The sequence below is a fragment of the Dreissena polymorpha genome, chromosome 10 (genome assembly GCF_020536995.1).
Source record: "Dreissena polymorpha isolate Duluth1 chromosome 10, UMN_Dpol_1.0, whole genome shotgun sequence".
NCBI classification, from domain to species: Eukaryota; Metazoa; Mollusca; class Bivalvia; order Myida; family Dreissenidae; genus Dreissena; species Dreissena polymorpha.
In genome coordinates, this window is record NC_068364.1 from 87,692,861 (window position 1) to 87,705,438 (window position 12,578).

At 34.9% G+C, this 12,578-nt stretch overlaps 1 protein-coding gene across 1 annotated transcript; it reads right to left on the minus strand.

Moving 5' to 3' along the window:
• Window positions 1-1,561: 1,561 nt before the first annotated feature.
• Window positions 1,562-4,195, minus strand: LOC127849310 (uncharacterized). Its single transcript, XM_052382028.1, has one exon. It carries the CDS (start codon window positions 4,193-4,195, stop codon window positions 1,562-1,564), a length of 2,634 nt encoding a protein of 877 aa, XP_052237988.1.
• Between the last annotated feature and the right edge of the window lie 8,383 nt (window positions 4,196-12,578).

The following is a 12,578-nucleotide window of genomic DNA, read 5'->3' on the forward strand; positions in this document are numbered from 1 at the left end:
CCGTTTTGTACCCTTTATAAATATTATTTAATTGTTAAATGCTGCTCTCAAAGCCATAGCAGGAAGTATAAGCGTTTATTTCGTAGTTATATTCGAACTATATTTCGACTTTACCGTCGGCACATTTTCTTAGCGGGAACCTTTTGCAATGTAATGTGTGATCTCCTGCATACAAACACAAATAAATCTATGTTACATCCATATACGAGTAATCGTTTAATGTTTCTTTCTTTTTTTGGTAAAAAATAGATGTGTACGAATTGTTTTTAAAGCAGTAAGAACTTAAAAGGTTTCAAGATCTAAATGGGTCTTTGAGATGATCACAAAGCTATCCAGCTCTCAGCCGAGAAACCTTAAGCGCGTTGAATGATTTTCTGGTATTACACGTGATAGAACTATTTTGACTAGATACATATTAACTATGACGAAACTAGCAGCTCTTATCGTAAAAAAACATAACTGTCTAATGCCGCTCCTTTCAATTTCAAAATTATGCCTGCCTTGAAGTTTCAGCTTTTGTTATAGTTTTTACTAGAAAACTTGAGGCTGACCAAACAGCTTCGACGATAATCATACAGCAGTAAGAGATGTTAGTTTGAATTAGATACAAATTGTGCTTGTTATTTAGCACCGTTTCAAATACATATGTTATTTTACACAAATACAATTTATCCTATGCATGCATTATATTTTTTATACACATGACATAATTCAATGCAAGGCGTCACCTTAATGTTACTTAATTAATTATTAGAAATCTACACACAGTTCCAATTAATGAGGCCTTAATTACTGATACTATTCATTGTGTTCTTCTTTCAAGACTGAAAATGTAAAAGGTGATACTAATACGTTCATGAAGTACAGTGCTAGTCCATAACTTTTACGAAATTTTCTTGATACGAATGGATTTTACACGAAGCAGTATTTTTACAGACGAGTAAACTGCCGAGGCTTCATTAGGAAGGAAATTAATAAGCTATGATATATATGAATATCGCAATGAGCTATAGTTAATTTACCAAAACACGCTTTTTGGTCATTTATACATTTAAACGAAACGATATGTTGTTAGTTTTTCAAACTAAAGCAAACTTTAACATAATTATACTATCTTTGGCAGTATACGTGTTTATCCATTAATTTTGGCATACTGTTAAGAAGTTTCCCCGATAATGGGAATTTCCGTATTTTGCTGTTTACTGAGAATTATCCCCGATAATGGGAAATCCGTTATTTACTATTTCCCCGATAGTGGGAACAATATAAAGCCAAATACCCGCTTTTGGTATGAGCATTTATTAACGATCCAATATATATATATAATCCTTGTGTCAAGCCAGTAAATCACTAAGTAACGACGTCACGTATTTAACGTTACGTCACAAATCGACGTCACGTCATGGAACCAATCCGCTGGTGCCAATTAAACGTTCAAATCTAATGTCCATTTTCCCCTCCATCAAAATACAGTACATTTTGATAAATATTGTAAAACAAAATTTTAAATAATAAATTGAATACGTAAATTAATTGTATGTTCTTTTCGATATTCTAATCTCTAATTGTCCAGTTCTAACGGACATAGCTTTGTCACCGATCTCGTCATGGTGCTGCTTCCAACCTGAATTTTTACGACTTTCACTCGACCGTCTTGTTCTGGATAAACCTCGAGTATCCGTCCTAGTGGCCAGTTTCCCGTCGTCGTTTCCGGAATAATGATAAGGACGATTTCGCCAATCTTGATGTCTCTCTCAGGATGAAACCGCTCTCGTGTTGCATTGGTTAAAGAGTGGTTTTCAGCAGCTAATGGAAATGCGCTGAGATTTTCCCTTGCGCGTTGCTGTAAGACATACTGTGCTTGGAATGGTGATGAATTTACACCGAACACGACTCTATCAAATTCGTAGATATCGGGACAACGATTATGACTCATTCCCCTCCATAGGAATTTGTGATATGGCTTGTCCGCGTGATTGATGCCTATTCTGAGATACATCTCGGTTATGTCGCAAACTACTGCAACGGGATGCTTTCTGAATCTTAGCAAAACGTCAAACAGATCGCGCTGTAGCTTTTGTCCTTGGTGTATTTTATCATTTACGTCTTCAAATTTTGCTGCAGCATCGAACACGATTCTGGTTTTTGCTTTATCTTTATCTAGCCTCAGAACAGGAAAATGTGGTAGAAACCACTTTGAATTAAACACTTCAGAATCCAGAACTTTTGACACGTACTTCTTTTCTACGTATTGTTCGATGATTTTGCTGTATGCTTTAGCTACCCGAGGACATTGTTTGAGTCTTTTATCTGTGTTCTCTAATCTGTTCAGTGCCATTTTGCAATTGTTTGGCATAACAGTTTCGTTGCTCTTCCATGGAATGGCGACGCGATACATCTGATTTTCGAATATGCACGACTGTTTTACTGCTTTAAGTGCTTGTTGCTCGTCAATGTTAACGACAGGTGATTCAGTTGATTCCCTTTCAACTTCCCAGAATTTCTTAAGAGTCAGGTTTAGATTCTCGATTTCCGTTACGTCTCTTACAAAGTATGTTCGCGCATAATTTGTTTGTAGGACCGGTGTTAAATTTGAACACGTATTACCGATGCATGTCCATCCAAGTGGAGTAAGACGCGCTATTGGCTCCCCTGCTCTACCTCTTCTTTCTTCCAGTGCATAATGTAAATCTGCACAATCAAGTCCAATTAAGAGGTCAACAATAGGTCTGGTCGTTGCTTTTGGAAATGTTACGTCACGAAGATGTGGCCATTTTCTTTGGTACTTGTTCCAGTCAACAACTTTCATGTCTCCTGTTACTTTGTTAGCTGTATATGCTGCTACATTTATCTTTACGCTTCCGTTGACACTTCTTATTTCGAATTCAACTGGTCTTGTTTCAAAAGTCTCGACTTGACCATTCAGTACATTGACCTTGACCTTTTCCGTTCTACCTTTACAGCCGAGTTCTGCCGCTACGTCACTATTGATGTACGTTTTTGTACTTGCGTCATCTAGCAATGCGTTTACAGTTATCGACCGATTTCCATTTGCGAGAATAACCGGAACTGTTCGGAGCCCTACTAAACCAGATCTGGTATGACTTTTTGCTGACAAATATGTTGCCCCTTTCTCTTCCGTAGGAGATTGAACTAGACTGTCAGCAGCGTTTGATTTCATACTCTTTTGCGCATCTCTGTGTAACAGTCTGTGATGCAGCTCTTCACATCCATTTTGTCCGCATTGTCTACTTCGACGGCATGACTTTCCGACATGGTTAAACCCAAGGCAACGATAGCAAAGATGAAGTTGTTTTGCTTTGTCCCACCGTTGTGAAACGTTCATTTCTTTAAAATTGTCACAGTTCCATACTCCATGCTGTTTGTCACATACTCTGCATTTAAATATTTTCCCGCTTTCTTCGGAACCACCAAAAAACGTTCTTTGATTGTTAGAGTTCGTCTTTTTCGAAGTATGCTCTAACATCAAATATCCTGACATTCCTTGCACGGTCTCTGACGCGATAGTTTGAAATTCTGCCTCTTGAATAACCCATGTCCGTAGCGATAATACTGACTCATTGTGTTGACCCTCAAAGACCCAACAATGATATCGTGCCAAGAGCGGTTCTGGTAGTTTTCTTTGTAATTTTGCATATAATGAGCCAATTCCAAGTTCGTTGTGTTGATCCGCTTCCTGCAAATTAATAATTGCTACGTCTAATAGATCGGCAAATTGTTCTAGGTCTTTTGCGTTGCCAAGTCGGACGTTTTCGAAGTGTTCAAGTTCTTCTAGGTAAATAGCTATCTGTCGACGCGTGCCCCCATATTTCCTTTCAAGTCGATCTTTTGCCGCTTCGTATGCAAACGCCGAGTGCCCAAGATTTTCAATTACTTTTAATGCTTCGCCAGATAAGTACTGTCTAAGCTGAAGAAGTTTGTACTCTGCTGTGGCTGGCGCTCTGTCAATACAAGCAATGAATGCTGCTTTCCATGATTGGTAGACTCGCTTATCACCATTGAACACTGGAATTTCCACACGTTTGAGTTGCCTCCAAAGGTCGTGTCCTAATGTAGGATCGATGCCTGAACTCATAGCGTTGCCTTCTTCAATTTCGTCTTTGATGTTAGAGGCATGAGGTGCTTCACGCCCACAATCGTTTTGCGCATCGAACCCGGTCCAATTACGCCACATACTTGGAAATTTGTCATTTTGTCGCACAGTTTCATGTGAAGCCGGCCGGTCTTTAGAAATATAAAGTTTACTCACCGTGTCATGCGACAACGCTTTGCTTACTTGACTTGCTGTTTCACTTCGTAGATCGTTTAAATAGGCACAGGCATCTTCCGTTGTTTTTTTTCATACTCAAGTTCAATCTTTTCCATTTCCCCAATTACTATTTTACTTTTTTCAAGTTCATCTTTCATGTACATATTGGATAAACTATCAAGCCCTTTAATAACTTCGTCCATCGCAAAATCCAACTGCTTGCAAGCGTCGTTCACTGTCGCGCTACATGCATTTCCCACCAAATGTGACACTACCATTTTTCTTGCTCTGGTAAAATTAGTTTTCAGTCTTATTTTCTCCCTCTTTAACAAAATCTCTGTCTTTAAATATTCAACTGGATCCATCGCTCACTCAATTTAGAAACCACGCTCTGCTACCAAATGTTAAGAAGTTTCCCCGATAATGGGAATTTCCGTATTTTGCTGTTTACTGAGAATTATCCCCGATAATGGGAAATCCGTTATTTACTATTGCCCCGATAGTGGGAACAATATAAAGCCAAATACCCGCTTTTGGTATGAGCATTTATTAACGATCCAATATATATATATATAATCCTTGTGTCAAGCCAGTAAATCACTAAGTAACGACGTCACGTATTTAACGTTACGTCACAAATCGACGTCACGTCATGGAACCAATCCGCTGGTGCCAATTAAACGTTCAAATCTAATGTCCACATACATTAATCTTCTTTTTCACACAAATCTTTTTTCAAACTATTTTTAAATATCAGTTCCTTATCAGAGTAATATTTAAAATTGAGTAACGATGGCAAATTAATGATATTAAATTAAAATGATAATTGGAACCGTGTTGCGTAAGCGGTTAAAACCTTATTGTTGGGAAACAGTTATGCAATAAATGCACGAGTTTATTGCGACAGACCATAAATATGTTACAATAAATATCATCAACATGCCAATGTACGAGATTAAGGAGTAGTTGTTTAACTGATCGCAGATCAACATTTGTATTATTTCAGACGATGGCAAAGAAGAAGGGTCATGTTCCGACAACAAGTCAAAGCCGGGCAGGGTTTATCATCCAATGCGAGGATGCCTGGAGAACGATTACGGCATAGTTCTCCGATGAAGGCAAACACACGCCGTATACGGCTATCTTATACCATCTTGAACACGTATTTATCAAATATCCTTAAAAAAAGAATGGGATGTAAGAACAGAAAATGAAGAGCATACAGAGATGGAAATTAGTGGTTACCCGTGAGCCCTGGACAAGTAGAGTTTGGCCTGTGCAACTCAATTTCAAAAGTTAATAAACTTCTTTTTTTTAAAGATTAAAACAATTCAGTGCAATAAAATTGAAAAACAATTGATCGCCATGGATCAAAACTAGTTAAATAACATTTATTATTTAGGAATAGGACATGATTCAATCCAGGGTCATATTAATACATCATGCATTGAACGTGCGTATTGCCAGCAAATGTATTTAATTATCTATTATTATATTAAAAGAATGTATAATATTCACATGTTCATATTTCTGGGCTCGTTATTCTTTATCTGGACAACCAAAATACTTAAGATGGTTGTCCACAATAATAAAAAATTAGTTTCAATCCCTGGCATATCATTTTTAACTTCATTGTTATAAGCATTGCATTAAAGTTGTGATTGAGGTTAGCTTGTTGTTTATAGTATATTTACTTTATAGCTCGACTATTTGACATGAAAAATATATAGTGGAGCTATCCTACTCAACCCGGCGTCGGCGTGTGCATTGGAATGTGTGCGTACCACCTCAAATATATGTCCTATGTCCATTGAAATATTGCTTTTATATTTTGCATACTTCTTTACCAACATGATCCCAATCTATAAACAAGAGCAGACATCTGTATCAAGCATTTAAACAGAATTAGGCCCTTTTTTCACTTAGAGTATGCATATTATTAATAAATATATGTTTAAGTTTGCATTCCACCTCAAACATTTTCTATGTCCCTTGACGTATTGCTTTCATACATGTATTTTGCATTCTTCTTAACCAACATGACCCCAATGTATAAACAAGAGCAGATAACTGTATCAAGCATTTTGTAACAATTATGGCCTTTTTTTCACTAAGAATATGCATATAATTGATAAATCTATGTTAAAGTTTGCGTACCACCTTTAAATTGCCATAACTTCTTTATTATGCTCCCCCCAAATTTTTTAGGGGGAGCATATAGTCGCCGCTTCGTCTGTCCGTCCGTGCACAATTTTTGTCTGGGCTATTTCTCAGCAACTTATGACTGGAAGTCAATTCAACTTTATGGGAAGCTTCACTACCAAAAGGAGATGTGCATATTTTCAGCCGGTTCTGGTCGGATGATTTTTCACAGAGTTACAATGTATGGCCCTTTTAAATTTTCCATTATCTGTACATATAGTGCAATTCTTGTCCGGGCTATTTCTCAGCAACCAATGACCGGAATGCAATGAACATGTATGGGAAGCTTCACTACCAAGAGGACATGTGCAAATTATCAGCCGGTTCTCGTCGGATGATCTTTCACAGGGTTATTGCCCTTTGAAATTTTCCATTGAACATATAGTGCAATTCTTGTCCGAGCTATTTCTCAGCAACTTAGTCCGGGAATTCAATGAAACTTTATTGGAAACTTCACTACCAACAGGAGATGTGCATATTATCAGCCGGTTATGGTCGGTTGATTTTTCACAGAATTATGGCCTTTTGGAATTTTCTATAAACTGTACATAAACATGTCGTGCAATTCTTGTCCGGGCTATTTCTCCCCAACTACTGACTGGAATACAATAAAGCTTTATGGGAAGCTGAACTACTTCTAGGAGATGCGCATGTTGTAAGCATGTCCTGGTTAGAAGATTTATTAAGAGAGTTATGGCCCTTTGAAAAAAAATGTGTGCAATATTTTATTTTTTCCGTAGAATATTACATGCATATGTAGACAATACAGTACATACATTCAAAGCTTTTCAGATAGTATTGTACAGCTACTTGATAGGAACATACATATTACTGGCGTACATTCAACATACATTCATATACAAATCCAGTTTTGTTATAGTAGAAGTAGTTTACAACAGCAAAAAACACACACAACAACACAAACAAGCTTGTAACATACAATATTTCTTAATGTTGATTTTATGTATGTATATTATTTATAATAAAAAGTATTGCACATTAGAAAATTTATTTGTAAGTGCTGAATTGTATAAGTTAAGAATATTGATTATGCAGAATTTAGTACAAACATTGCAGGATAAATATTTTTATATTATCAGTTATTTAACTATTTGTAATGTCGTTATATGAGATTTCAGTTAATATTTTAACAAGGGACCAGATTCCTAATTCTTTTTCTGATTTAATTGTATTTTTGTTAATTTCAAAAGCGTGCTTTATACTATTTACGAGTCCATACTTGAAGGGATTCTGTTTTTTCTCTGACAATGAAAAATATATCGTTTAAAATCTAGGCATACTATGTTTAAATCGTTCATTTTTGGATTAATAATTCCAAGGACTTGATTCTGGCATGTAATATGAATAGGAATGCTTGGTCTACTTTTACGAATAATCTAAGCAACAAATTTAATAATTTCTTGGGTAAATGGACAGTACCAGAACAAGTGCGTTATATTTTCAACTTCATTGTTACAAAAAGTACATAGATCATTTGCTACAATTTTCATTTTGAACATAAGGGATTTGGTCCCCAATATTCTGTGGACTATTCTGCATTGGAGCCATCTGACATATACTTCCTTAGTTAGATTGAATACGAGTGGATGTACTTTTTCCATTCAATATTAAAAAATTCTGTGTTCCATTTTGTATGACAAGTTGGAATTTCATTGTTTTGAATTAATATTTTATAATTATGTTTCTCTTTTTTTGGGCTGGTTATTATTTTTTAAATGTAAGATTGTTATATAGGTCCTTGAGTTTTTTTTATTAAAATGTTGCAGGTCTTCAAATTTGTCAATATATTTCTTTATTGTTTTTTTTTTACTTCTTGGTACAGCAGGAAATTTACATTTGTTCGAACCTGTGTATCCAAAGATTCTTTGGAAATAAAAATTCTTTCTACCATAATATCTCTTACAAATCGGATGCCCCTTTCATATAGACATTTAATATCGATATAGCTTTTGTTTATTGTAAAATTATTAATATAAAATAGAGGCATATCCAGAATATCATCACTATCTATTGTTGGCAGCTTTTCAACGTACAATATATAGTTTTTCAAAACATCGAGCCAAAATTTATTTTTCTGGTGTAGACACATTTTTTCGGCATACATTTTACCAGTGTTGAATATTGTCTTAAAATCTATGAACGATTTTTTCAATGAAAAGCAATTTCCTTCGCCTGACATTATTCTTTTAATCCGTGTTATTTTCATGTATTTTTCAACGGAACATATATCAACCATATTCAACCCACCTTCGATATACTCATTAACAATAACTGTTTTTAGCTCATCTATTTTTTGAAAAAAAAAAATGAGCTATTGTCATCACCTTAACGTCGGCGTCGGCGTCTGCGTCGGCGTCGGCGTTGGCGTTGGCGTCAGCGTCCGGTTAAGTTTTGCGTTTAGGTCCACTTTTCTCAGAAAGTATCAATGCTATTGCATTCACACTTGGTACACTTACTTACTATCATGAGGGGACTGGGCAGGCAAAGTTAGATAACTCTGGATTGCATTTTGACAGATTTATGTGCCCTTTTTATACTTAGAAAATTGAAAATTTTGGTTAAGTTTTGCGTTTAGGTCCACTTTTCTCAGAAAGTATCAATGCTATTGCATTCAAACTTGGTACACTTACTTACTATCATGAGTGGACTGGGCAGGCAAAGTTAGATAACTCTGGCGTGCATTTTGACAGAATTATGTGCCCTTTTTATACTTGCAACACTTACTAACTATCATAAGGGGACTGTGCAGGCAAAGTAATGTAACTCTGACTGGCATTTTGACAGAATTATGTGCCCTCTTTATACTTAGAAAATTGAAAATTTGGTTAAGTTTTGTGTTTAGGTCCACTTTATTCCTAAAGTATCATAGATATTGCTTTCATACTTGGAACACTCGCAAACTATCATAAGGGTACAGTAAAAGGAGAAGTTGCATAACTCTGGTTGTCATTTTTACGGAATTATGGCCCTTTTTTGACTTAGTTACTTTGAATATATGGTTAAATTTTGTGTTTCGATCCACTTTACTTCTTAAGTATCAAGGCTATTGCTTTCAAACTTCAAATACTTTCATGATATCATGACGTTACTGTACCTGGCAAGTTGAATTTTACCTTGACCTTTGAATGACCTTGACTCTCAAGGTCAAATTATTAAATTTTGCTAAAATTGCCATAACTTCTTTATTTATGATTAGATTTGATTGATACTTTGACAAAACTACTCTTACCTGACATACCACAATAGACTCGACCCAAACCATCCCGTGTGCCCTCCCCCCCATCCCCCCCTCCCTCCCCCCCCTAATTGAAACGGTTAAAAAACACAAATATTTATTTTTATTAATTTAAGTTTGAAATACCGTCCAACCATCGCACCCAAGAATCCCCCCCCACCCCCCCTCCCCCCACCCGAATCCCCCCCTAATTTTTTTTTAAGATCATCTCACAAATTACCACCACACCCTCACACTATACCCCCCCCCCCCGCCCCCCAATTTTTTATTTTTTTTTGAAAAAGTTAAAAAACAAATATTTATTTTTATTATTTTATGTTTTAAATAACGTCCAACCATCGCACCAAAGAATCCCCCCACTCCCCCATCCCCCCCTTCAGCCCCCCCCCCCCCGATTTGTTTTCCCTTTTTTTTCGCATTTTTGGAAGATAATGTAATAAATTCCACACCCACACACTATACACCCCTCTTCACTCCACCCCTCCCTCCTTTGTGATTGAAAATGAGAGTCCCTTCACCTTTAAAAAGAAAATAGATGAGCGGTCTGCACCCGCAAGGCGGTGCTCTTGTTTTAATTTTGCTTGGCCCTGCTCAAATGAAATCATAAAAGTGCTGTTCTATTGTTTTCATGGTGTATTTGCTTGGTGATGGCAGTGATACAATTAAATGAGTAAGTAACGGTAGAAACAATGATTTGACAATGGTTATCTTTCCTAGAGGGGTAATATTTCTGCGATTCCAATGAGTTATTGAAATTGTAATACTTTCTATTTTATTATCAAAATTTTTCATGATCATGTTGTCTAAATTAATATCAAACATTATTCCAAGAACTTTAAAGGTAGTAGTTCCCATGTAAGTTTGTATTTAGTTTTTATTGATCTGGTACTATTTTTCATAGAACTTATCCAAATTAGATTAGTTTTTTCGTAGTTTATGTTAAGTCCAGAGTATTTTGAAAATTAATGAAGCATGTCTAGTGTACAATTAAGAGATGATTCTGATCCGTCTAGAAATGAAGATGTATCATCAGCAAATTGAGATATTTTATATTCTATGTCATATATAGTTATACCTTTTATTTTTTGTTATCTCTTATTTAAATGGCAAGAATTTCTGGACAGATAATAAAAATGTAAGCACTGATAGGGTCACGTTGACGGCATCCACTCTCTATACAGAGATTATTTGACAAGAAGCCATTTATTTGTATGGAGGCCATGGTATTATACAAGAACATAGATATCCATTTTTGAAGCATTGGTCCAAAAATAAAATAAAAAATAAAAGTTGTTTCGATAAACTTAAAAGACAGAGTATCAAACGCTTTTTCAAAATCAATTGTCATTAGTAATCCAGGTAAATTATTATCTTCAGCATATTTCAATATATCATAAAAAAATCTAGTGTTTTCACCAATGAATCGACCTTTAATGAAACCTCTTTGATCTTTAGAGATTAAAATGTCAAGTACTGTTTTTAATCTATTTGCAATGGAGCCTGATGCTAGTTTGTAACACAACATTTAATAAAGTTAGCGGTCGCAAATTTTTCAGATACCATCGCGGCTTGTTTTCTTTTGGAATACAAGTAATAATTCCATGTTTTTGTGTAATAGACAACGAATTTTTAATAAAGGCGTAATTAAGACTTCTCACTACAAAATGGCTTAATTTATTCCAAAATACTTTAAATAATTCAGCTGTGAATCCATCAGAACCTGGACTTTTGTCATGTTTCATATTTTTGAGTGTTATGGATACTTCTTCAATATTAAGCAGCCCTTCTATTGAGTCAGATTGAACTTTATTCAGCTTTGGTATATTAATATTTTCTAAATCAGTTTTAATATTGTATTTAATTTCGTTTTCATTTTCATTGTATAAGGTTTTATAGAATGAAACAGCTTCTTTTAAATTATCATTTTGTTTTGTTAATCTAGCACCATTTTCTAATTAAATAAAAGGTATCGACTTGTTTGTGTAATGATTTGTTTCTCGCAAGCAAAAGTATTTAGATGGTTTTTCTCCATCTTCTATCAATTTAGCTCTGGAACGAATAAGAGAGCCTTTAAGTTTATTTTCCCTAACATTTTTTAATTCATTTTGTTGTTCTCGAAGTTGTTCAGAATAAGCTTCATTTAATGATTGTTGAAGTAAATTTATTTTCTTAATTAACGTAGATTCATGGTTTTTGTTCTGTTTAGCTTTATGTGATGAGAATGAAATAGTTTTACCTCTAATTTCCATAAGTAGTGTTTTAAGGAATAATTGATCGTTGATAACAAATTGCATGTCACTATTGGGAATATTGTCTATGTTTTCTAAGTTGTAAATAGGGATACAGTATTGTTGTTTAACAAAAGTCGATATCCTTTAAAAGTGAATTTTTGAATTTCCATAGCCCTTTTCCATGTACTACATCCTCAAAACCTATTTCGAAGTTGATTATGGAATGATCTTACTTATTACATGAATCAATAGTAGATTTTCTAATTTTTGATACCAGATTATTTGAAGTAAGAAAAAAATCAAGTCTAGCCTGTTGTAATGGTGTCTTCGTCTCCATGTATATTGTTGGATAGTGTCATGAAGATATCTGAAAGTATCAATTATATTGTTATCTTTGATAATGGATTGTAGTGTTTTTCTTGCATTTTTATTATTGTTAATGGATGCATAATTTTTATAATCTAAGTTGCCATCTAGTTCACAATTAAAGTCTCCTAATATTATATACGTATCAGTGTGAAAATCTATTTTTTAAAGAGGTCTGTAAAAAAAGCAGGCGTATCTTTATTGGGCCCATATAATGTACATAAGATTGTTATTCAAATATGTCAAATCCAAA

Bases quoted from the DNA above. Each gene is read 5' to 3' on its own strand.
- LOC127849310 (XM_052382028.1), bottom strand. From the start codon at position 4,195: ATGTGGCGTAATTGGACCGGGTTCGATGCGCAAAACGATTGTGGGCGT.